General features: G+C 43.0%; 1 protein-coding gene across 1 annotated transcript in view; it reads right to left on the bottom strand.

Moving 5' to 3' along the window:
* TRIM24 (tripartite motif containing 24) overlaps positions 1-22,549 on the bottom strand; it is a 137,545-nt gene that overhangs the window by 4,060 nt on the left and 110,936 nt on the right. The window contains exons 14-18 of the mRNA XM_039483394.1: positions 11,782-11,950; positions 10,827-11,140; positions 7,063-7,195; positions 5,469-5,543; positions 1,786-1,935 (exon numbers count right to left, since the gene is read on the bottom strand). Of these exons, the coding sequence (XP_039339328.1) occupies positions 1,786-1,935; positions 5,469-5,543; positions 7,063-7,195; positions 10,827-11,140; positions 11,782-11,950 (841 nt within the window). The remainder of the gene's footprint in view (positions 1-1,785; positions 1,936-5,468; positions 5,544-7,062; positions 7,196-10,826; positions 11,141-11,781; positions 11,951-22,549) is intronic.

The following is a 22,549-nucleotide window of genomic DNA, read 5'->3' as shown; positions in this document are numbered from 1 at the left end:
AGTGGAAAGCGTCGGAGAGGGAGTCCAAGCTGAGCCCCTCCAGAGAGCAAAACAGGCAACATTTCGTGTTTTCCTTTGGCACAGAGGTTGATAATGGGGACACCCATGTTGCAAACATCATCCTAAAGATTTCAGTCTTCAGGGACCACTCATGGCTCAGGGAGAAAACCCAGCTGAGATGATCCATGAGATGGTTCTAGACCCTTGGTAAGTGGATAGCTACTGGGGTGGTTTCATCTGATACAGAACTGTCACAGGTTGATTGCCTCCAGGCAGAGTGCTCTATTGTGGGCTCCTCCTTGTTTGTTCACATAGTACATCACGGTAATATTATCTCTGAATATGTGAACCACTGAATGCCTATTTCGGTCCCAGAAGGCACATGTTGTGGATGACCCGAAGCACCAACACGTTGATAGGAAGTAAGGTCTCCTGTTCCAACCACAGACCATGCACCTCCAGCAAGTGCAGATGTGCTCCCCAAACTAGAAGGGATGTGGTGGTAACCACTGATTTGGTAAGAGAGGGCCAAGTGAAGGGGACCTGCTGGCACAGACTGCATGGGGACTCCCACCAATGCAAGGACTCTAGGACTGATGAAGGAAGGTGAACCAACCTGTTTAGTGAATACAGAGCAGGGCTGTAAACCGTCCTGAGCCCCATCTGAAGAGGACAAAGGTGTAACTGGGCAAGATGGACTACCTGGGTGCTGTTCGCAGGGGTCCAGCTCTTTCCATGTGGCCCAATAGGCTCAGGCACACGTGGACTGTTGTGGATGGCTGTGATTGCAAACTGAGGCACAGCTGTGGAATCATCTGGAAGTGGTTGGTCAGCAGGAACGCCCTCGACTTCGTGGAATCTAACAGGGCCCCAGTGAACTCTATTTGCTAAGTGGGGGCCAAAGTTGACTTGTTGATGTTTAGAATGAGTCCCAAACAGTCAAGAAAGTGTAGCGTGGTGTCAACATGGGCAAGAACCTACTCTCTGGAGCCTGGAGTAACCAGTCATCGAGGTAAGGGAAGATATGGATTTCCTTCTTCCTCAGATATGCCATGACTACCACCATGCATTTGGTGAAGATTCGGGGGGCAGAAGAGAGGCTGAATGGGAGAATCATGTATTGAAAGTGGCAGTCTCTTACCATGAAGCAAAGATACTTCCTGTGACTCGGTAGAATGGCCACGTGGAAGTAGGTGTCTTGAAGGACAAGAGCAGCAAGCAAGCCATTTTGAGACAAAGAAGGGAGGATAGATATATACAACAAACTAGGCTAAGATATAAACTCGTGAGGTTGTGAAGCAATAACTGCATAGAGCTCCAACTCCAGCAAATGGGTAGTATGTAGGAACCGGGAGGGTTTGGGGCGCTGCCACCTCATATATCCAGGGGAGGACCTACAGGCACGAATGCCACCCCTCTATGGGTACTGCTAAGCAAAAGGCTCTGGAGTGTGGGGCACGCACACACCTAATTAGAATACACATCAGCATCTACTCAAAGGAGAATTAAAGCATATTTAATCCTGGTGTAATAACAATTAAACCGTTTGCTACTGCCTTCTTTCCAGTCTTCCTTCTATGGAACTGTCTTTACTACATACTAATCTAATACAGAAGTTATTTCAAATGAAATCTATAACTTCATTGAATAGGTCTCATAACCAAAGCAAGATTAATTCACAAAGTTGTTATGTCATTTGCATCAAGAAATTCTACCGCCTGCCACAAATTCTGCTTTCTTGGAAATATGTACGCTTGTAAAACTATATGGTTTTACTTTTCTGACCTCATTAAACTCAGCACAATTTTGGAAAATCAGTCTGAAATCAGCCACAAAATCTTCTGGTTTCATATACAGTGGATGGTTCACTTGCAGTCTTTTTTTGATTGTTGACAAGTCCATAGGCTTCTTTATTATTTTGTAGTATTCAGGCACCTAAAAGAAAAAAAATAAAATCACCAATTCAATCAGATATTTCACTCTGTCTCTCTCGGGCACACACACAGATTTTTAATCATAATCTCCAGGCAAAATACTATTCAGTTTAACTCAAAGTATAGTTCTAAGATGTAAACATAATGCCTTCTTACTTGAGACAGGCTCCCTGTGAGTAGTGAGAGACAACTCTGCTTACCTTTATGATACGATAAAGGATGTATTTGGATTTATTTCTACACCACTAAGGCCTGGTCTGCACTACAGGGGTTAGGTCGACATAAGACAGCTTACGTCAACCTAGCTGTGTAAGTGTCTATACTACAATTTTCCTCACGCTGATTTAACTTGCCCGCAATGCTGACCTAATAACTCCACCTCAGAGCTGTAGTGCTAAGGTCGATGTAGTTAGGTCGACGACACTGCATTGCTTACATTGCCTGCTGGCACCCCAAAATGCTCCACTTGAGTTGGTGCAAGTGCTCCTGGTGAGGATGTGCACCGCCGACGGAAGGAGTGTAGTGTGGACACGAAGAACGGATGTAATTACCATGGTGGCTGTAGGTCAAGTGAACTTAAGTCAATTAAATTTTGTAGTATAGACATGCCCTAAGTGTTCTCCACATGCCATTAAATGAAAATGGCAAGACTAGTTAAAGATGCATTTGAGGTATAAACAGCTATATATTTAAATGTTAGTACCAATAAATGATTTAAACTATTACTTCAATCCTTTCACCTGTGAAGCCAGGCTGTTGTCATAATACAGTGGTGCCCAAACTTCTCCTGTTCTTCCCTCGCCCTTACCAGGAATGGAATCTGTCTGCACCCCCACCTCCATTACTCCACAGTTGGCTCAGCAGAGGAGCTTGTGCTGAAGGCAGAGCTGGGGGGCAGAACTGGGGCTGGGGGAGGAGCTGGGGCTAGATGTGGAGCTGGCCTGGAGATGGAGAAGGAATGAGGGCAGAGCTGGGCTCAGGGAGGAGTGGAGTTGGGGGAGACTAGGGCTGGGTGGTGCTGCTCCTTCCCCACCCCACCCCCCTTGGGGGCTGGCCTAGGCCCTGCCAATGTGTACCCCTGAATGTCCCTCTGTGCCTCCTAGCGGGGTGCACCCCACAGGGTGGGGACAACTGTCTTCATAGATGGAATCCAACTATACAGGCTAATTACAAATTTAAGATAGCTTCTCTGAAACTCATGTCATGGTTTTGAACTCCCATATCTGACAACCTGCTCAGGCAAGAACTAAAGTGCACTCAAGGTGGGTGGAGTGATTTCCCTGCTATCCAATAGAATAGAACCTATATTTCAACTTCTGATGGTTCACAAGATATTGGACCTAAAAACCTGTGACTGATCTAGATTGAGTATTGTAAGGACTCTGCCTCAGGAGGAAGAGCAAATATTTTTGAGGATTTTTTAATACAGTAACTGACAGAAAGCAGCTCAAAGTGTTGGAATGTTAGAAGCAGTCTGGAGTGAAATCAGTGGGCAAAATGCAGGTGAGGCTCTCAAAAATAAAGAAACGTAATGTATCTTATCGCTACTGCCACATATGCAGGGCACATTTTTGTTTAAAAGAATGAAAAATAGTTTTGAAAACTCAAAGAGATTTAAATCTTGATGTTCTACAGTAGAAATACTCAGTAATATGTAAAGTAATATTTTATATCTTTATGTATCTCTTCATCTCCTCCTTTTTAAATATTGATTTTATATAAATCGGAAATTTAACTCCAAAATGGTGTTATTGTTTCAATATCTCCACAATAAAAGGGGCAGTTTTCTTTCACTTAGGTCTACCATTTTACTGATACATCAGTGCTTAGATATAACAGCAACAGGCACCATTGATGAACCAGAGATAGATAGCTGTAGTTTTAGAACAGAAGAAATACAGCACAATATTTGACTAGATGAAGAAGTGGTTCATGTAACTTCACTTTAAAAAAAGTTAACGTGCCTTACAGCAACATGAAGTGTTCCAAAGATGTATTTCCTTTGTCAAACTGAAATAAACTATCAGAATAGCTGCTTCCTGCGTGTGTTAAACAAATGTATGATGCTTTAAAAAGAGGAGAGAGGGTATTTAAGGCACGAAGGGGCAAATTTTAAAAGATGTAATTTTGTATGCTCCTGCCTGACTCCCATGCACAAACAATCAGCACAGCCTGACTTGCATGTCAGCAGGAGATATGAATAAAATTCTATCTTTAAAAATTTAGTCTTTAATTTGTGTGCAATTTTTCTCTCTGCAATTAGATGCAACAATTAGAACATATAATTTATTTCACATTCCAGATTCTTATTTATGAACCAGAAGCTATTCTTTTCTCCTCACCCACCAACAATCTAGGCAGATCTGTGAAGAATTTTAAGATGTAGTCCAAGTTGTGGAATTAAAGTATGCGCTTGTACTACTGACATTACAGAAATAGAGACTTCCCTTAAGGCTCGACTACACTTACAGCAGTGCAGCTGTAGTATTTAGCGAAGACTCTACTTACACTGATGGGAGAGCTTTTCCTATTGGTGTAGGTACTCCACCTTCCCGCGAGGTGGTAGCTATGTCAATGGTAGCTGCCTTCCTGTCCATATAGCATTGTCTACACTGGGGATTAGGTCAGTATAACTACATCACTCAGGGGTGTGGAAAATCCACGCTCCTGAATGACTTAGTAATACTGACATACATTGGTAGTGTAGACTAAGCCTCTCCTTCCATTTTGAGTTCACACAAGTAAGAGCTAGTTTACACTGGCAGTGCCTTGTGTGGTCGCGGCGCACCTCAATGAGGGGCACAGCACCCAGCGCTGGAGCACTGTTTACACTGGCGCTTTACAGCACTGCAACTTGCTGCACTCGGGGGGTGTTTTTTCACACCCCTGAGCGAGAAAGTTGCAGCACTGTTAATTGCCAGTGTAGACAAGCCCTAAATGCTTCATTGCTGTTAAATGTAAATAGCACCATTCATTGTGCAATTCAATGATGTGCCAACTACCATTCATTTCAAAAGAATGCAGCAACACTCAAGATGAAGTGGGAAAACCAGAAGTTAAGGGTTAAGTCATGTTTCATGCATAAGGGCTTGGCTACACTTGCAAGTTGCAGCGCTGGTAGAGGCTTTCCAGCGCTGCAATTACACCCTGTCCACACTTGCAGGGCAAGGCCACAGCGCTGCACTCCCCTGCTGCGCGCGCTGGCACCACGGTCTGCTTGTTGGGGGGGTATAAGGGCTTAAGACACACAATTTTAAGATGTAGTGTACACTTTATAGTAAAGTTTGTTAATTTACTGCAATTGGGAAATAAGTTTCATCTTAATCTCTGCTCGGATTCAATGAGCATGAAAATTCTATGCATCTAGTATCAACCTTTTACCTCTATCCTACATTTAGATATTTGTTACATTAAATATCTGGAGTAGATTACTCTTCTGATGTTGGATTTATTACTGGGAACACTAACGCCCACAGAAGAGCTAGTGCCAAGTGCTCTGACTCTTTTATAAGGTAAAAATGACAATGTACATACTGTAGGAGGAACTGGATCTTGAAAAGCCAGGCTCATTTCATGGCAGTAGAGGTATAGCAGTAGCCTTTCACACTTCTGTATATATGGAAAGACAGAATGCCTGTGTATTAGAGAATGCTGTGATTTTACCTTTAATAGTATATTATGCTAAAAATTTCAGGCAGACGTTTAATACTTCCCCAGCCCCCAAAAGAACATCAAGCACATTTGAAAATATCAGACATTTGGAGAAAGCAAGTTAATCATCATTACCAAGAAGCCTAATTCTGTTTTTTCCCCACACAGTGCCATCCAAGAGAGTGCCCCCCCGGCTGCAGTTCTGCCTAGAGCTCCCCTCTCCCCTCATCAGGCTCAGGCCAAATCAGTAACACATTACTTTCAATGTATACACAGGTGTTACTAACTGGATTTTAGTCAACAATTCTGTTGATGAACCATAAGGAGACAAAACAAATTTAGCTCATACTTTCTCAGCCGTGTTATGCAGAAGTCAACAGCAAAACATTTTGTCACTGAAGCTCGCAGAACCATTAAGACACTGCATCTACATTAAAATAACATTAAAATAACTGTCTTTTTCAGTGTCAAGCCACCTGTTAAGCATGGCAGAGTATAGAGTTTGTGATCTAGACTTCAGTTCAAAACCTTTTTGCTTTGCTTAAGGGGATAATTTTGAATGAGGCTTGCTCAAAAGAGGGTGTGTCTATGATGAACAAAAAATAAATAAATCAAAAACCCTCACAACACAGAGCCTCAGAGCTCAGGTCAACTGACTCAGGCTTGTGCTGAAGGGCTAGAAGTAGCGATGTAGACATTCCCTCTCGGACTAAAGCCCAGGCTCTGGAACCTATACGAAGTGTGATTGTCTGGTGATGCAAAGACCGCAGGGTGAGAAGCACACCTCAGACCTAGTTCTCCTTATGGTAGGAGCCTCCACTTTATACCCATAGACTAAAGCTAGAGTGCAAAAAGCCCCTTAGGACCCAAAATTAAATAAAAATTACCAAACTAATCTACTAATACTGGGTAAAATACAAAACCCAAGAGGCTCGGGGAAACAATTTTTCCAGAACATTAGGTCAAAGAGACTGAGCCCAGGTTTCTGTTCTGCACACTGCCACAGTTGGAAGGAACAGAGGTGGCTGACGTACCCCACCCCCTTTTATAGCTTCACCTCTAATATTCAGAGCCGCAAGGGGAGAACACAACACACAGGCCCTGCTCCAGAGGCTTCTACTAGTCCAACTGTGACACCAGAGCATCTCTCAATATTGAGGCTATGCAGCACCCCACCTGAAAAATAATATTTAAGACTTCATAGTGCTCTACGAATGAAAAACAGCCTTCAGAATAGGCCTGTTCCAGGTGGGGGAAACAGAGGGAAAGATATTTAACATTTTACTCAAGACAACCAAAGAGCACTTGGTGATTCTTGGCTTCCAAGCTTGGGCATATTTTAAATGTACGGTCAAATTCTCAGAGCTTCTTTAGAAATCCTCCAGTGAACTCTTATTACTACCACCAAATATATAAAAAGCAGCATTTACAAAACAACTGGACAAGCAGACTGGTTGAATGAACAATGTATCCTCACCCGTCGATCTATTGGTGCCAATCCCATATAACCTTCTAGTTTTCTTTTTTCAGAGCTCTGATTGGGATTATCACAATCATATTCTACTTCCGGCTTGGACAAGTCCCGACAGAATGTGCAAATCCACTCTCCTCTAAACAAGGGGGAAAACAGATGTATTACTCTGGGCACCAGATAAAGTTACATGGTCTTGAATAGAGGGTTTCCAAATACTTTTGGACAATTTGTTCATTTCTATTTTCTTTTTTTCCTGTGTCAATTTTTCTGCAACCACCAAAAGGAGGAATAAGGATGGTAAAGGGACATCTCTCTGAAAGAAAAACTCACTCATTCCTGGACTTAATTTTTTGGAATAGTTTTACATCAAAAATAGCATCTATTTCCACTAGTTTTGAAACCATTCATATGGGTTTACAAATTAATTTCAAATTTTAACAGTAGGTGCAGTTGCTGGTTAGGAGGCAATCTGAAGAAAAAAGTATAAGAGGAAATGAGAAAAACAATTAAAAATTAGGGATGAAAAATGGAACAGTATAGGCAGAGTGCAAAACAATTCAGAAACACCATGAAAATAGAGCAACGGAGAGGTTGGGACCTGTGGGAAGTATATTTTCTCATTAGAAGTTAGCCTATAGGCTAGTTTTTCTATTCTTAACAAAATAACTTCTCGGCTTTTTTTTTCCATCTAAGTTATTCTTGGGGGGAAACTCTAAATTGCAGGAGAATAATGGTTCACAAACTACTTTTGCTAACTGCCCTTCCCCCCATACCATTAGTGATGCCCTCAAATCCTTGAGCAAACCTAATGAATGTGCTTTAGTAAAATTCTTTACAGAGAAACCTGAATCTTCACGAATAACCACAATACAGCTGAATTGTACTGACTTGCTTACAAGAATGAATAAAGACAGAATTCAGCTACGATTGATTATGAAAAGTACGGTATTAACATTCATGTATTGTACCACATATCTGATCTAATAATATAAACATGACCTCTGGTATTGGGGTTAGTTTCAGGAGCAAGTTAAAATTACTTTTGACAGTGAAACCTGTTAAAGCCTACAGCAGAACTACAAGTCCTCCAAGAGACAGACACATATCCTATTAGGATAATTAAAAGTTTTCTAGTTTCTCCTAGGCTAGCCTGAAGCAAGCACTTTGAGATCTGTGAAGGGTCCTGGCCAGAGCATCTGGCTAGCCATGCTGGAAAAGAGACGTTGTGAACAAGACAGTCTAATTTGTTAAATAAGGTTTTAGCCTAAAAAGCATACGTTTACTTTTATTTGCTTGTAACCCTTTCTACCTTTATTCCTTACACTGGGTATCACTTAATCCTATGGTCTTTTGTTAAATATACTTGTTTTACTTTTACTATAAGCCAATTCAGCGCTCTGTTTGAAGGGAAGGGTGTGTTAGCCCCAGTTAAGCTACTTGCCTGCAGTATACTGTCTCTTTAAAGGCGCAACAAACGTAACTTCTCTAAGCACTCAGTGAGAGGGCGACAACGTAGGGCAGTGGCTCTCAACATATTTACGATTGTGGGTCATATACGTGACCCACAAAGTATTATGTGGGCCGCATCCAATAATATCTGTATGGCCCTGAGGTTGTCACATGGGCCATAGCTGTGTGTTGACTGGGCTGCAAGCGGCCCACGGGCTGCATGTTGAGAACCACTGCTGTAGGGAGACATCTCTGGGCAAGTTGGGGTTCACTCTCTTACCCACAAGGCAAGGTTTGGACTGGCAGAGTCCTGAAGAATTTGCTGGCAAGGCAGAGAAGCTTTTGTGTCAGGGAGATGTCATACAGCTTAGCAGCAGCAAACCTCACTCGGTGAGGCTAAGATAGGTAACACAGTAACTCACATTTCTTTGAATCCTAGCAGCTTCTCACACATATTTAGCCATGAAAAGACTACTTTAGGGACTTGGTATGACAGCAGTTTTGGTGGAGTGAAGAGAACAGATGTCAGGTGGAAAGGGATTCAAGCTGGAGTACAAGGAGAGCAATTCAAGGCAATGGCTGTAACAGCATGTTCAGAGTGAAGGGCTGCAAGTAGAAGAGGCAGATGGAGTCCACAAAAGCTTCTCTGCCTTGCCAGCAACTATTTAGGAGGGAATGGGCCAGAAGACAGTAAGGGGTGAAAGGAGGAGTGAGGGAAGGTTGACAGGATGGGATGAGGCTGAGGGGCAGGTTTAGAGATGGAGTTCAAGTGTGAAATCTCCGTATCTGTGATGGTGCTGCTCAGGGTTAAGAATACTGGCCACTAGTATTTCTATGGACTTTACAGATTTGAGCCCCACTTAGAAACTTTTTTTTTTTTTCTGTTTGCCCCTTGAATAAGCTCAGCAAAAACCACGGCCAAAGAAAAGTTGAAACTTTAGAAAGGTATTTCTGGAATGTTTAGAAAACCCAATAACTGTAGAATGTGACATGAAAACAGTGATATTTTCCTTTACACGGAGGGGACAACATTTAACTAATAAAAAACAGTTTGCTATCCATCATATTCATACAGTCTTTGAATATGCACAGAGGAAACAAAATTGTAGAAAACTTTTATGGTAAGCAAACTTACAGCACTGTATTTAAAGGGAAACAGCCCCTGGTTTGGAGATTCAAAAGGCACATAGTCGATGTGCATGGATTAAGTACAGTACTTGAATAAAGCCCGATGTGCTTCTAGCAGTCGTTCTCCTCAAAGCACATAAGCAGAGCTGACCAGTGTAAGAAATATTGGTAAACTAAACCAATATTTAACATTTATACCAAATCATTGAACACTGACCATCTTTTGGTAAATATAGCTGTATCCTTGTTCAATACTAGCTTAAGTCTTTTATCCAGTACTCCTATACCAGAGTGCCACAAAATGTCATTTTTACTTTGGCAAAGTAGCTGATACCAGTAGTAAGCTTTAGAAATACTAAGGATAAGTATCTATTTTCAAACAAACATTTATATGTAATAGAAAAATGGATTTTTAACCTTCTGATGGTTCCAACTGAGCTGAACAAATTGCATAGTTGCCTTCCAACAAACCAATCAAGGCCTATAAAGATTAGTCTTGCTTCTTCTCAGTGCTGACTGAGGTAGTTTTTTTAATATTATCAGCAGACAGCAAGAACTGTGCCCTATGGCTGACGTGGCCCCTGTTTAATACTGTATCAGTAGAGCTTTTTCTTTAAAAGAATTTTAAGTTTCTGTTGTCCTTAAAGGATTCTGTTTAGAATGGTGATTCTATGGCCCAATTTTGTGGCTACAGGTAACAGATGGCCCAGATATAAGCGATCTTGCCAAGAAACTGCAGCATTTTATAATAGCTTTTCCAGCAGCAATAATAGTTCAGGTTACACAACTCAAATTTAATTAAATCCTGGATTTCTCCGACTCAAACTTTCTTAGGGTTCGTTTACACACAGTGCTGCGGGGTGCAGCTGCACTGATGCAGCGGCACTGCTGAAGTGTGTCTGGTGAAGAGGCTGTATGCCAATAGGAAAGAGCTCTGTCATCAGCATAATAAAACCACCTCCACAAGGTGGTGCTGTCCACACCGATGCTTATGTTGGTGTAACTTGTGTTGCTCAGGGAGGTGGTTTAATCACCTCCCTGAGCGATATGAATTATGCCAACATAAGCTGTAGTGTAGAGATAGCCTTAGAGTTGTCTTTTGGGGCAGAAACGTCCTGTAGTTGGCCTCACAACCCAAAGGTGATTTCTTTTGAGCAAAGTTTGGACAAAATTCATTTGGTCATTTTTACCTTGGAAAGTTCATCAGTGAAGGGACATGACAAGAAAGGTGGAACACTTTAGGGCATTTCTCACAACACAGGAGCTCCCCTCCATTCTGACACACTGCACACCAGTCCTCATTGGGGTCATCCTCTTTTCTGACGTCTCCAATGTGAGGGGTACCCATCCATGCTGTCTTCCCACTGGATGTGTTCTCCTGAAGTATCCCTGGTCGGTCACCTGTGCTATCTGGAGCATCTGTTCTTAAGACTGTTTTGTCAGAAGTGGTATTATGACGGCTATCCAATAGCAGAGAAGTGAGTATGCTTCTTGAAAAGTTGGTCTGTAGGAAAACGCAAAGATACATCTAGATGCCAGGCTGTCAGGTATAATTATCAACACAAACACATTGAAAATAAAGACATTACTATTTCACATGTATTGTTAGTCATGCTCCTTAGAACCTCTACACAGGCGTTATCACTGTTATGGCTTCAGCCAATTTAATACAGCAAACTAGTATAACAGGACCCAAGTAGGTTAGCTCTGACATTTAAGAAACTGCTTCCAATAGAAAAATATAATAATCCTCCAGTAGCAAATGGGTCTAGCACTCCTAAAGTTGAGCATATGCATTAGTAGTAGCAAAATCTCCAAACACCATGTGAAAGAACTTACAGTATTTATAAGCTTCCTCCCATCTCCCAGGTCCCCCCAGACTATGGCAGTCTGATCATGTCAGTTATTCAGTCATCCCAGTTTACTAAGAAATATAACTTGGTTTGGAATCTCATTTCATCCCTTAAAAAAAAAAAAACACAACACACCACACACCCACTAATACATTAGGTACTTCCCTTAAAGACAACACCTACAAGTAACGCTCTAACAGAATATTTGTAATTTATTCTATTTCCAATAAATGCAAAACACCCTCCCCATAACCCAAACTCAGAAGAGATTCTTTATTATTGTTAATATTACATTCCGGGGCCGGGATTCTTCATCTGTTTCTTGCTTCACTATAACAATTGGGAAATCATAGTTCTCATGGGATGTACCAGACTCCTGTTTAATCCTGATTGGCTCCAACATGACAACAGGGACTCTGTGTGTAGAATCAGCTCCTGGTGGCCTGCTGGAGGAGCCAGAGCTATAGAGGATGAGAAGAGGCAGAAAGAAGAAAAATGAAGAACAGTGAGTTGTTGGATGTCATCTGCACCATTCAAGAGAGCACAGTGCTTTCAGAAAAATCACACCTCTTGTAGTGATTAAGAATCATGACCCTGGAATACTACAGTATTTTCCATTCTCTACATTTTGAGGCTACAGCACTATCCACCATAGAACAAAATCTGAGATTTAGAGTTCACACCTTTCTTCAGGTTTTTTAAAATAGGATAATAAAAATGGGGGAGAATGATAATCTAATCCCAGGACTGCAGAATTGCTCAGAGTTTTATTTTCTATAGGTCAGAAGTTTGGAATACAGCATTGTTTTTGGTTTTTTTTGGTCCCATGGTGGATGCACTTATTACATTAAACTCCACCCAATACAAATTTTTAACAAAACCTTAAAAACAGCAGTATTTTGGGAAGTTTTTGAGAGGAGAACAGTTACATTTTTGGAGAAAGTAAGTGTCATTCCAGCAATGTCCACTCAAACACCACACACTGGACTATATCCAGTCAGGGGAAGCACATCTATGTAGGACTTTCCTAGCAGAGCAGCAGGTGACTTTACGTGATGGTCCTTCCCTCAGAATCAGGTTCCATGTCACTGCTTTTGTGCATAATCATAACAAAAAGAGAAAGGACATCTTAACCTTAAGTTACGATGGAATTTCACTGTAATGCAAAACATAGGAGACTGCACCCAAAAGGAGAAGTTACTTGCTGTATACAGTAACTGGAATTCTTTGAGATGTTTTGTCCCTACGGATGCTCCACACAAGGATGTGCATAAGCCCATGCACCCATGACCAGAGATTTTTCAGTTAGCAGTGGCCACAAGTCTGCACCTGGGCTGTATGCCCCGTCGTGGCCAGTATGACAGCCTGTGGGGAAGAGTGGACCCATGCCACTCCACTTCCTTCTCCACTTTTGAGAATGGTAGGACTCCAATGCAGAGGGGAAAGGCGAGTGGATGATGGAGCACCCCTAGGGATCTAACACCTTAAAAATAGCAGAAGAATTCCAGGTCCTGTCCAAAATAAGTAAACTCTCCTTCTTTGAGTTATTGTCCCTACGGGTGCTCCATGTGAAGACACTCCCAAGCAGTACCTCAGTATAGAAGAGAGGATGCTAAGGAGGTGGATTCAGTACAGTGTAGAACTGCTTCAAATGCCACGTTAACTCTGGAGGTAGATACTAAAGCATAGTGTATTAATTTAGATAAAATATATGGGCCAAAAGTGTTAACATATCCAATCATTGTACAACTTTAAACAATTATAAACAGTGTTGGAGGTTTCTGCTGTTAAAGTCTGATCCCATTCCCTAAAAGAAGAACAGGACAAGCACACAATAGGGGAGAGAAAAGAACAGCAAAAATAAAAAAATGCAGGTTCTGTCTCCGGAGTTGACTCTTACTTGCATCCTCGCTGCTGGAAAAAACATAGGTACAGCACAGTCTTATCAGCTACTTCAGACTGGCAACTGGCTCACAAGGAGATGCTGCCCAGTTATTTCCTCACGTCCATTTTAGTGTGGCACTGAATTCAAATGATCAATCCTCCACAGATAAAGATAGAGATGACAAAAAAAGATACCCACATGGGGCGAAGAGGCAAATCTATGCCTGAATATCAAAAGAAAATCAGTGCTTAGAAATTTGCAAGAAAAGTAAAAGATGGGAGTGAAGAGGATGCATTGCGCTGCAAGTACTGCAGCACTGAGGTCAAGGTCAATGCTCACGCTGACAGAATAAAGAAGCATGTCAAAAGCAAGCAACACAAGCAGCTTAAAGAAGAAAGTGAGCTTTGGGATAAACAGTCAATATCTGGAGCTTTCACCAGGCTTTAATGAAAGAGGACACAGCATGATCGTGTGCATGCTCTGTTTTGCTGGATAACCCCTATTAGTTGCAGAAGGGCATATTGGTGACTTAGTTTAACAATACTGCCAGCAGCAAAAACCTTTCCTAATGCAGACAACCTCACTCCTAAGTATTTGAAAGAAAATGATGCTTTAGGATCTAAACTGATGGAATGAATTGACAGAAATATGGTGTCTGGTCTGATTTTTGACAAGTTTCCTGATGCTTGGACCATCTGATTCTTGGCCTCCTGTTTTTTTAATTTCAAAGTGAATAAACTCGCATCATTTTGTGCTGATGGACCCATTCATCCCCTCTGTTGACAGCCACTTTGTTGATGTAGCAATAACTGACATGTTTGACATGTACCAACTGACTTGGGAAAACATGGTCACAACTAACAGATTCTGCTTCCTACATGGCTAAGTTTGCATGGGACACTAAACTCAACCAGAAACCAGAGCTGCTATGTATTATCTGTCCTGCTCATCTGACTAACATTGAGCTGCCAGCAGCTACTGCTACAGAAGAAATGAAAGACATGAAATCTTGCATCAATGCATGCGGGGCCATTTTCAAGCATGGGAACAAGTTGAAGGCTTTGTTTTACACAGTGCGAGACAAGTGCAGAGCCTACTGCTGATTACCTACCCCTTTTGTGCCACATTGGTGGATGAACTTGTACTTCGCTGCCTGTCATATAAATAACTTATGGATTGTGCTAATGCATCTCCTAGATCATCCTCAGTTCGTTGGTTTTAAAGCAGAAACTCTGAAGAGACTGGCAAATAACCAAAATAACTGTGTACCAAGGGGACATTCCTTGTTGAAAACCTGGAATCACTGTGCAACACAGAAAACTCGAGTTTTCTCCAACTACTGACAACACATTTGTCGATACAGACATTTTCTGGATCCTGAACTGAGCACAAAAGCTGCAGAAGAAACATACAGCGTAAAAACCCAGATGTTTCTGGAAATCCTTGCAACATGAGAACATGAAAAAAGCATTCAAAACCTTCAACACAATGCTCAGCAAGGAATGGGAAACCCCGAAGTGTTTGGTGCCGAAGATTCTTTTTTGAATGTCATCCAGGTGTTGTACTTCCTTCCTCAAGGTGAATTTTGCAGCAGATTACGGCCATTATGCCAGACTATTTCCACCATTTTCCACTAAAGATGAAATTTCAAATCTGAAAGGGGAAATTTGCAATTACATGAGCATACCTAACCCTGGCAATTTGAAACTGGATGTGCTGGCTTTTTGGAACAGTAATTAAGACACACTTCCCAACATCAGCAAAGTGGCATGGCAAGCTTTGAGTGTACCCTCTGGATCTAACTACTGGTTCAGAGTGCTCATTTTCAAAGTTGGACTACCTCAAAGACAGCACAAGGGGCTCAAAATGCATGCAGAAACTTTGAAGGAAGTTTTGCAAGCGTATGCAAACCAGGATTTCTGGAAAAGCTACTAGCTCTGACAGAGACCAAGAATACCTTTGTACATAATTTTTTTTTCAATTATACTGTAGTAAAATGTGTATATTATTAACTTTTTATGTTTTTCTTTTTTCTTGCTTTTTATTATTTTTTAACCTGATTTCATCCCAGTTTTAATGTCCCGGTCTTAACACAGTTCTTAATTCGGAATCTCACTTTTGTACCTTTTCCCTTCAACATTTGTTGTTATTGTGACACCTTATGAACTTAAGCTCCCTTTTTCCCATTTGAGCTCACATTTAGGGTAAGTTTGTAGGTCCAAACATCATACTCTGAGAATGTGTGAACAGAGGACCGGGTGGCTGTTTTACAAATGTTCTTGATGGGTACCTTTCTAAGGAATACTATGGAAATAGATTGAGCCCTAGGGGAATGAGCAGTGACTTTAGGAGGGTGTGTATCCCAGAGGACTTGCAGCATGTCAAAATACACCCCAAAACCCATCTAGATATTCTGAATAGAAATAAAATAATCCCTCAGCCTCTTGGCAAAAGAAATGAATCTAAGGAAAACCCTAAAGGGCTTAATCTGGTGAAGGTAGAAGGCCAGCATTGTTCTTATGTATAGACTATAGAGACTGGATTAGTTCCTGGAAGGGTGAAGTTTTGGGTAAAATAACTGGCAATTGAATATTCTGATTGATTTGGACTTCTAATGATACTTTAGGGTAGAAACAAGAATGAGGATGCAATGTAGCTTTGTCTGGATAAAACACTGTATACGGTGGGTCAGCCATGAGGGCTTCCAGTTTCCCAGCCATTCTGGGCAAAGTGATTGCCACAAAAAATGAAAACTTGAAGGACAGATGCAGGAGCAAGCAAGTTGCCTTGGGCTCAAAAGTGGGCCCTCTTAATGAATTAAATTGCAAATTGAGGTCCCATGGTAGAACAGGGTCCTGCACTGGAGGAAACTGATTAAAGAAGCCCTTAAGAAATTTCACAGACTCAGATTCCAAGGCCAGAAGGGACCTTTGTGTTAATTTAGTCAGAACTCCTCCTGAATAACATAGGCCACTGAACTTTTCCAAAATAATTCCTAAAGCAGATCTTTTAGGAAAAAAATCCAATCTTGATTTTAGGTTGAAGTGAAGGAAAAGCCACCACAACCCTTGGTAAATGTTTTCAGTGGTTAATTACTATTAAAAATTTATGCCTTAATTCCAGTTTGAATTTCTCTAGCTTCAACTTCCAGACATTGGATTCTGTTATTATTCTCTCTACTAGATTGAATATTATTAAATATCTGTTCCCCATGTAGGTACTTGTAGATTATAAATCAACTCATACCATAACTGTCTGTTTGGTAAACTAAATAGATTGAGCTCCTTGAGTCTATTACTATCAAGCATGTTTTCTAACCCCATAATCATTCTTGTGTCTCTTCTCTGAACCCTCTCCAATTTATCAACATTCTTCTTGAATTGTGAACACCAGAAGTGGACAATATTCCAGCAGTGGGTACACCAGTGCTAAACAAACCTCTATTCCTACTTCAGATTCCTCTGTTTATACATCTGAGGATTGCATTAGCTCTATAGGTCACAGCATCACATAGGGAGTTCATGTTCAACTGATTCCACTACAACCAGTGTTCCCTCTAATTTTTTATGTCCATGTGCAGAATGAAATTTGTTATATGCACCAATATGGAGGTCATGTGTGACACATCACCTTCATATAGGTGCACATAACAAAAATCATGTGGTGGGGATGGGGCCGAGGGGTTCAGTGTGTGGGAGGGGGCTCAGGCTTATGGCAGAGGGTAGGATGCAGGGGATGAGGGCTCCAGCTAAGGGTAAAGGCTCTGGGATGGAGCCAGGGATGAGGGGTTCAGGGTGCGGGAGGGGGCTCAGGGCTGGGGCAGAGGGTTGGGGTGCAGGGTCTGGGGTGGGGCCAGGGATAAAAGGCTTGGGGTGCAGGCTTCCCAGGGGCTGAAGTGGGGGGAGGAGGGAGGGGAGAGAAAGGAAAAAACAGACTCCCGCTCCCACCCCCCCGCCCTCTCTCTCGTTGCAGCAGCTTGGGGCCAGGCGAGATGCACCTCTCTCCAGCCGCTCCAGTGGGGCTGGGAAGAGGAAGGGGCTCCTCTCCCTGGCAGCTCCAGTGGGCCTGGGCTGAGCCGGGGAAGGCACCTCTCTCCGCCGCGACAGGTCTGGGGTTGGGGGAGAGGCATCTCTCACTGCTGCAGCCCTGAGCCCCTGTGTGGGGCTTAATAGACAATTGTGCAGTCGTGCAGCTTAGGGGGAACTTGGACCACAACCTCCAAATCTTTCAGTGTTATGGCTCCCCAGAACGGCATTCCTCATCCTCATCCAGAATGACACTTTGTTCCTAGATGTATACATTTATATTTAGCCATATTAAAAACACAGTTTGCTTGCATCCAGTTTACCAAGAAATCTAAATTCCTCTGAATCAGTGACCTGTCCTCTTCATAAATTACCCACCTCCTCAATTATTGGGCCATCTGCAAACTTTATCAGTGATGATTTTATGTTTTCTTCCACATCATTGATAAAATTGTTAAATAGCATAGTACCAAGAACCGATCCCCGTGGAACCCCACTGCAAACACATCCGCTCAATGACGATTCCCCATTTACAATTACATTCAGACTTATCAGTTAGTCAGTTTTTAATCCAGTTAATGTGTGCCATGTTAAGTTATATTGTTCTAGTTTTTTCATCAAAATGTCATGGTTGTAGAATGTGCGAAGACTTAAGCCTTGTCTACACTACAAGGGAAATTCGATCTAAGCTACGCAATTTGAGTTACCTGAATAGTGTTACTCAAATCGACATAGCTTAGATCTACTTACCGTGGGGGTCCACACTACGTGATGTTGTCAACTCCCCCCACTCTTCTCTATCTGGTGAAGTACAGGAGTCGACAGGAGAGCGATCTGCAGTCGATATAGCGGGTCTTCACTAGACAAGCATTGAGAATCCTTCATTTGGCAATTGGAATGCTGTGATAGCAGCTAAGTGACCATTGACAGAGCTCTGGGACAAACCCAGCAGGTTTTAGATTCTGACGGTAATAGAGAATAGACATAAGGGAAGAGTTGGCAGGAGATATGGGGTTTTAGGCACATCAAATCTGGCAATATTTCCACTTCGGCAGGTACCAATGATAGGCCTGCTCATTCCGGAGAGATCCAGTGATGTCAGACTGTGCCAGGAGAGATGGTTTCTTCAAAAACTCCGTATTCTTTGAAGCGTTCTTCCATTTGGGGGAGTCCAACAACAGTACTAACATCTCAGCACCATGCCCAGTGGGAGACCCAGTGATACCTACACTGGGACATGAGGTCTCCCTAATCCCAAGTCCAAGTGAAGACTTTTCTCTCTCCTCTTAGTCTATCAGGGGAGTGGGGGTCTCTTATGTTTGGCAGTCTTCTGAGAGACCAAATCCAGCCCCTGGTTTCTGGAATTCAGAGCCAGAGCAGATGAAGTCTCTGGAGTACTCGGTGTGGCTGAATCTGATGTACAAAATGGGAAGTTGGATCCCATAAGTCTAAGAGAGCGCTCCATGAGGAGCAGTTTTAAACGGTCTTCCCTCAGTTTACAAGATCTGCTCTTGAATCCTGCATTTGGACGGGATCTGGGCTTCTGCAAGGGAGTGGAGGCAGCTAGCATTTCCATCACTGAGGGGAAGGACCTGTGGCAGGTCTAGCAAGGCTTCAATCCTAGGGCCTTCTGGCATAACCTGTTAAGCAAGCCATGGTCAAGAAGGCCTGAGGAAAAAAGGAAGGACCTGACCTTGAAGAAAAAAGGAGGAATGTGACACAGGAAGGGGAGGGACACAATAGAAGCATAAACCCTGCTAAGAACTAAAAACGTAAATAAGCTACTAAGAAAAGATTTTTGAGAGTATAAAGAAGCAACTGCCTCAGCTAGATAGACACTACATAACTCCGTGTTGAGCTATGGGCAACTGAGAAGGTATTGGAGTGGTGCAGCTCTGCTCCCTCCTACATGCACTCATACCTGAGTATGTAGAGGCATACTATAAAGGCACAGACCTGCAGACACTGCTAACAGAAAAGTCTCTGGTCAAGAGTGTACGGGGGCATGCACATCACATGGAGTTCCGACAGGGACAATCATTTCAACTAAATTTATTTATTTTGTGTAAGTAGATTTTGCAGACATCTAATGTATTTCAAAATTTATGTATAAATAAAACTTTTAACTTTGACATCATAAGAAGATACGGCGCCTTCATGACTTTTACTATATAAATACAAAAGAACAAGAAATATTCTGTTAAAAGTATCTGAATTTCTTCTTCCAGTAGCACGAACACATTCTCTGCTTTTTCTCAACATGAAAACTTAACTCTATATTAATTGTATGCCCTGATTTATTGGAACACATTAACAGACCTGCTCTTCAGACAGCATTGTCTAACTATTCATGAATATTCCATCATTTCTAGGGCTGTCAAGCAATTAAAAAAATTAACAGTTTGATTAATTGTAATTAAACAATAGAATACCATTTATTTAAATATTTTTGTATGTTTTCTACATTTTTAAATATATTGATTTCAATTACAACACTGAATACAAAGTGTACAGTGCTCTTTTTATTACAAGTATTTTCACTGTAAGAAAAACAAGAAATAGTATTTTTCAATTCACCCAATACAAGTATTGTAGTGCAATCTCTATCATGAAAGTTGAATTTACAAATGTAGAATGATGTACAAAAAAAACTGCATTAAAAAATAAAACAATGTAAAATTTTAGCACCTGCAAGTCCACACAGTCCTACTTCTTGTTCAGCCAATCGCTCAGACAAACAAGTTTGTTTACATTTGCAGGAGATAATGCTGCCCGCTTCTTGTTTACAATGTCACCTGAAAGTGAGAACAGGCGTTCCCACGGGACTGTTGTAGCCGGCGCGACAAGATATTTACATGCCAGATGTGCTAAAGATTCATGTCTTTTCATGCTTCAACCACCATTACAGGGGACATGCGTCCATGCTGATGACAGGTTTTGCTCGATAACAATGCAAAACAGTGCAAACCGATATATGTTCATTTTCATTATCTGAGTCAAGATGCCACCAGCAGAAGATTGATTTTCTTTTTTGGTGGTTCAAGTTCTGTAGCTTCCTCACTGGAGTATCACTCTTAAAACTTTTTAAAAGCATGCTCCACACCTCGTCCCTCTCAGATTTTGAAAGGTACTTTGGATTCTTAAACCTTGGGCTAAGTGCTGTAGCCATCTTTCAAAATCTCACACTGGTACCTTCTTTACGTTTTGTTAAATCTGCATTGAAAGTATTCTTACAATGAACAACGTTCTGGGTCATCATCTGAGACTGCTATAACATGAAGTATATGGCAGAATGTGGGTAAAACAGGGCAGGGGACATGCAATTCTCCCCCAGGGAGTTCAGTCACAAATTTAATTAGCTTTTTTTTTTTTTTTTTTTAAAGTGTCATCAACATGGAAGCATGTCCTCTGGAATAGTGGCCGAAGCACAAAGAGGCATACACTTCTCGGCTCTATGAGCTAAGATCACTGTCAGGTCCGGGCATGTCAGGAGGCGGAAGGTGAGGAGCATCGCGCAGGAGACCGTACATGCTGTGGTCAGGAAACGCATCACCAGGGCCCCCTCCGAGCAGGATGTTGCCACCTAGCTCAGCGGATCCCTGGAGGCTGAGTTCGGGAGAGAGGGGGGAGACCTGTCCTCTCTCTGGTCCCACACCCGCAACACCTCGAGACGCCTGGGTAAGAGGATCGGCTGCTGCTGGAAGTGATTAGAGGAGCGCTGGGAGCTGGGAATAGTGGTGCCATGTGTAAAGACTCCGGACCACACCATCATCACCATGACCGCCAGAGCCATGCTGGAAAGGTCCCTGAAAGACGCCATCCGCTGCCACTATGCCGAGAACCTCAAGCGGAAGCCGGACCAGGGCAAGGTGTTCGAGGTGTCCAGCAAGTGGGACGCCAGTAACCACTTCCTCCCCGGGGACAGCTTCACCAGGTTTGCCGACTGGCGGTTCGTCCACAGGGCCCGACTCAACTGCGTTCCCCTCAATGGAGCCATCCGCCACGGCAACCGGGACAAGCGCTGCAGGAAGTGCGGCTATGCGAACGAGACCCAGCCGCACGTCCTGTGTGGATGCAAGCAGCACACCGGAGCCTGGCAGCACCGCCACACCACCATCCAGAACTGGCTCGTGAAAGCCATCCCGCCGTCCCTGGGGAAGATCACCCTTGACTCTGCCATCCCCGGGACAGACAGCCGACTGCGACCCGACATTGTCATGACAGATGCAGAAAAGAAGAAGGTCCTCCTGGTAGACATCACGGTGCCTTTCGAAAACGGATCACCGGCTTTCCACGAGGCTCGAGCACGGAAGGAGTCGAAGTATGCCCCGCTGGCCGAGACCCTGAGAGCCCAGGGCTACGAGGTCCAGATACACGCCCTGATCGTAGGAGCCTTGAGCTCGTGGGACCCCCACAATGAGCCGGTTCTGAATGCATGCGGAGTCGGTCAACGCTATGCCCGGCTCATGAGACAGCCGCAAGCCTGGGAGGTGGGAGAAGTGAGGCAGCTCACCCCTGCCCCGCCTCTTCCCCGAGCACACCGTGGCTGCTTCACTTCTCCCGCCTCCCAGGCTTGCGGCGCCAATCAGCTTAGGCGCCGCAAGCCTGGGAGGCGGGAGAAGTGAAGCAGCCACGGCGTGCTCGGGGAAGAGGCGGGGCAGGGGTGAGCTGGGGCAGGGAGTTCCCCTGCGTGCTGCCCCCCCCCTTATTTGCTGCAGGTGGCCCTCCCCATGCTCCCCTACCCCAGTTCCCTTTGCTAAATGCCGGTGGTGACCAGGGCGGTCGAAGATCCGGCCGCCGCGTTCGCTGCCGAAGAAAATGGCGTCCCCCAAATGCCAGCGCCCTAGGCGACCGCCTAGGTCGGCTAAATGGTTGCACTGGCCCTGAGAAGAGGGAAATATTATCTTCTGTAAATGTAAACAAACTTATTTGTCTTAGCGATTGGCAGAACAAGTAGGAGGACTGAGTGGATTTGTAGGCTCTGAAGTTTTACACCGTTTTGTTTTTGAATGCAGTTACGTAACAAAAAAAAAATCTACATTTGTAACTTGAACTTTCAGGACAAAGATTGCACTATAGTACTTGTATGAGGTGAACTGAAAAATACTATTTCTTTTGTTTATAATTTTTACAGTGCAAATATCTAATAA

Source organism: Mauremys reevesii, linkage group 1 (assembly GCF_016161935.1).
Source record: "Mauremys reevesii isolate NIE-2019 linkage group 1, ASM1616193v1, whole genome shotgun sequence".
Classification (NCBI taxonomy): domain Eukaryota; kingdom Metazoa; phylum Chordata; order Testudines; family Geoemydidae; genus Mauremys; species Mauremys reevesii.
Note: the sequence above shows the minus strand (reverse complement) of the source record. Positions and strands in the feature narration are given on the sequence as shown.